The sequence below is a fragment of the Dendrobium catenatum genome, unplaced genomic scaffold, assembly GCF_001605985.2.
Source record: "Dendrobium catenatum unplaced genomic scaffold, ASM160598v2 fragScaff_scaffold_488, whole genome shotgun sequence".
NCBI classification, from domain to species: domain Eukaryota; kingdom Viridiplantae; phylum Streptophyta; class Magnoliopsida; order Asparagales; family Orchidaceae; genus Dendrobium; species Dendrobium catenatum.
The window spans coordinates 686179-688072 of record NW_021318950.1 but is presented as its reverse complement, the minus strand read 5'-3'; the positions used below and the strand labels follow the sequence as shown (position 1 = coordinate 688072).

General features: G+C 40.4%; 1 protein-coding gene across 1 annotated transcript; it reads right to left on the bottom strand.

Annotated features, from left to right (window-relative positions):
• Positions 1 to 466: 466 nt before the first annotated feature.
• On the bottom strand, positions 467 to 1617 carry LOC110107896 (the record flags this gene model as incomplete). The annotated part of the gene is given in 1 exon segment (XM_020838336.2): positions 467 to 1617. A coding segment is annotated over 1 exon segment (738 nt), but the record flags the coding sequence as incomplete, so codon positions are not given.
• Between the last annotated feature and the right edge of the window lie 277 nt (positions 1618 to 1894).

The window sequence follows — 1894 nt, the reverse complement described above, 5'->3', positions numbered from 1 at the left end:
AATTTTATCGATCATATTGAAATATTAAATTTTATTATGAATAATGCATTTTTATTTTATTTTTAAAAATATTAATATATTTATTTGATAAATTTGTCCATACTTTTAAAAAAATAAAATTATGCTCATCTTTGTGACACATCAAAAAATAATAAATCATTAACGCAAAAATCAGAAAGCCAACATCAAAATTCAAAGACTATTTGGAGCAAATACCCTCTTCTTTGGGAAAACTTATTAGGTGCAAAGTTCAGATGTAAAGCCATGTCCAAACTACACACGTAATAATTGCTCTTGTGAGGTTTTGCTATAAGAAAAAATATTTTGTTTGGAGTATGGACGAGAATAACCGTTCGAACTATGACTGTACACACATTGTATATAAAATGTACACAATGTGTGTCACATTTATATAAACACTGTATACATCCTGTCCAAACTCTGCGTAGAATAATTTCTCTTGCTATAAAGGAACTCATTCTAAAAATTTATTTGTCACCCCTTCAATAGGATTGAAATCTTATAAATCTTCGTGTACACTATTTCATACATTTCTGACAGACTACTCATTTTGCAAGAAATAGACTGAGCTTGGGGCATCTCTGAAAAATCCATTTTTCACTTCAAAATGCATTAAAATTCTAAAATACGGTAATTAATTTTCAATCGAACTCCATTTTTTTCTCCTCTTTCACGTGTTTCTTTGACACATCCCGTAACATATTAACATTAGAATAGAGAGAATGACGACCAGAATACCATCTTATACAATTCGGTTGAAAATGATGTTAATCGAAGGACATTCAATCACTGTATAAAATAACTCACGTAAATAGCAAACACTTCGTACCAAGACGAAGTGAAGAACAAATTAACAAATCAGGCTCGTCCTTTCTTGATCTTCTCAAGCAGAGTTCCCCTGCCGGGGGAAATATTCACAAACCATCCCGCATCTTTATCGCCCAAATCCCTCTTCTTCTCCACAAACACCCCATCACCTCTACTCTCTCTTTCCTCTGCTCCTTCTGCCAAATGGCCCGCTTCTTTCTTCAATTTCTCCATCTGTATCATCCTCCTCTCCCTTCTCTTCTCCCTCCTCTCCTCTGTCCCCCGCCTCACCTTCTCCCCTTCTCTAAATACCCCAACTTTCGTTCCCAAAGCATGGCCTTTTTCCATCTCCGACGAGCGCCGCGGAATCCTACCGCCCATTGAAGTACCGAGCAAGTCTAAATCAACCCTTGCCCATCCCTCCTTGTCACCGTTATCCCAACCAAAGGTTTCGCTCACGGAAAGGAGGTCAGCGAGGGGGGAATCGGAAGGCCGGCGGCATCCGGCAGCACCAGCGAGTAGGCGCTCGGCAGACTCCCATTCAAGGCGGTCGCGGTAGACTGGGTCGGCAAGGACCTCGTCCGCTAGGCGAGCCCAGTCCAGGAAGTCTCCGGCGCGGAGGTTGTTGGAGATCCAAGATAGGTAAGAGGAGGGTAGGGAGCCAAGCATTCGGCCACGGTGTTTGCCGAAGTCGATGACACGGTCCCTCGCCGGGATATTAAAGGAGGCGGCGGAGATTAACGGGCTGTGGGAGGATGAGGTTCGCCGTAGAGAGAGGAGAGGATGTGGTATGACTTTCGGAGAGAAGAGGAGAAGAGACATTTGGGAATGGGGATCTGATGGGACGGGAGGGGAAGATAAGATGGTCTATCTATCTAAAAAATGCAACAGAAAATAAAAGACGCTATGAGACCTAGCCAAACATCTTTAGCGCAACAGAAAATTAAAGATGTTTTCCCAAAAAAAAATAAAGATGCAAATTGTAGCTCGGTTTTGTAAAAGATTTGCGTTTTGTTTTTTTCATTTTTTGTTTGTTTGTTTGTTTGTTTTTTTTTTTTTTTTTTTT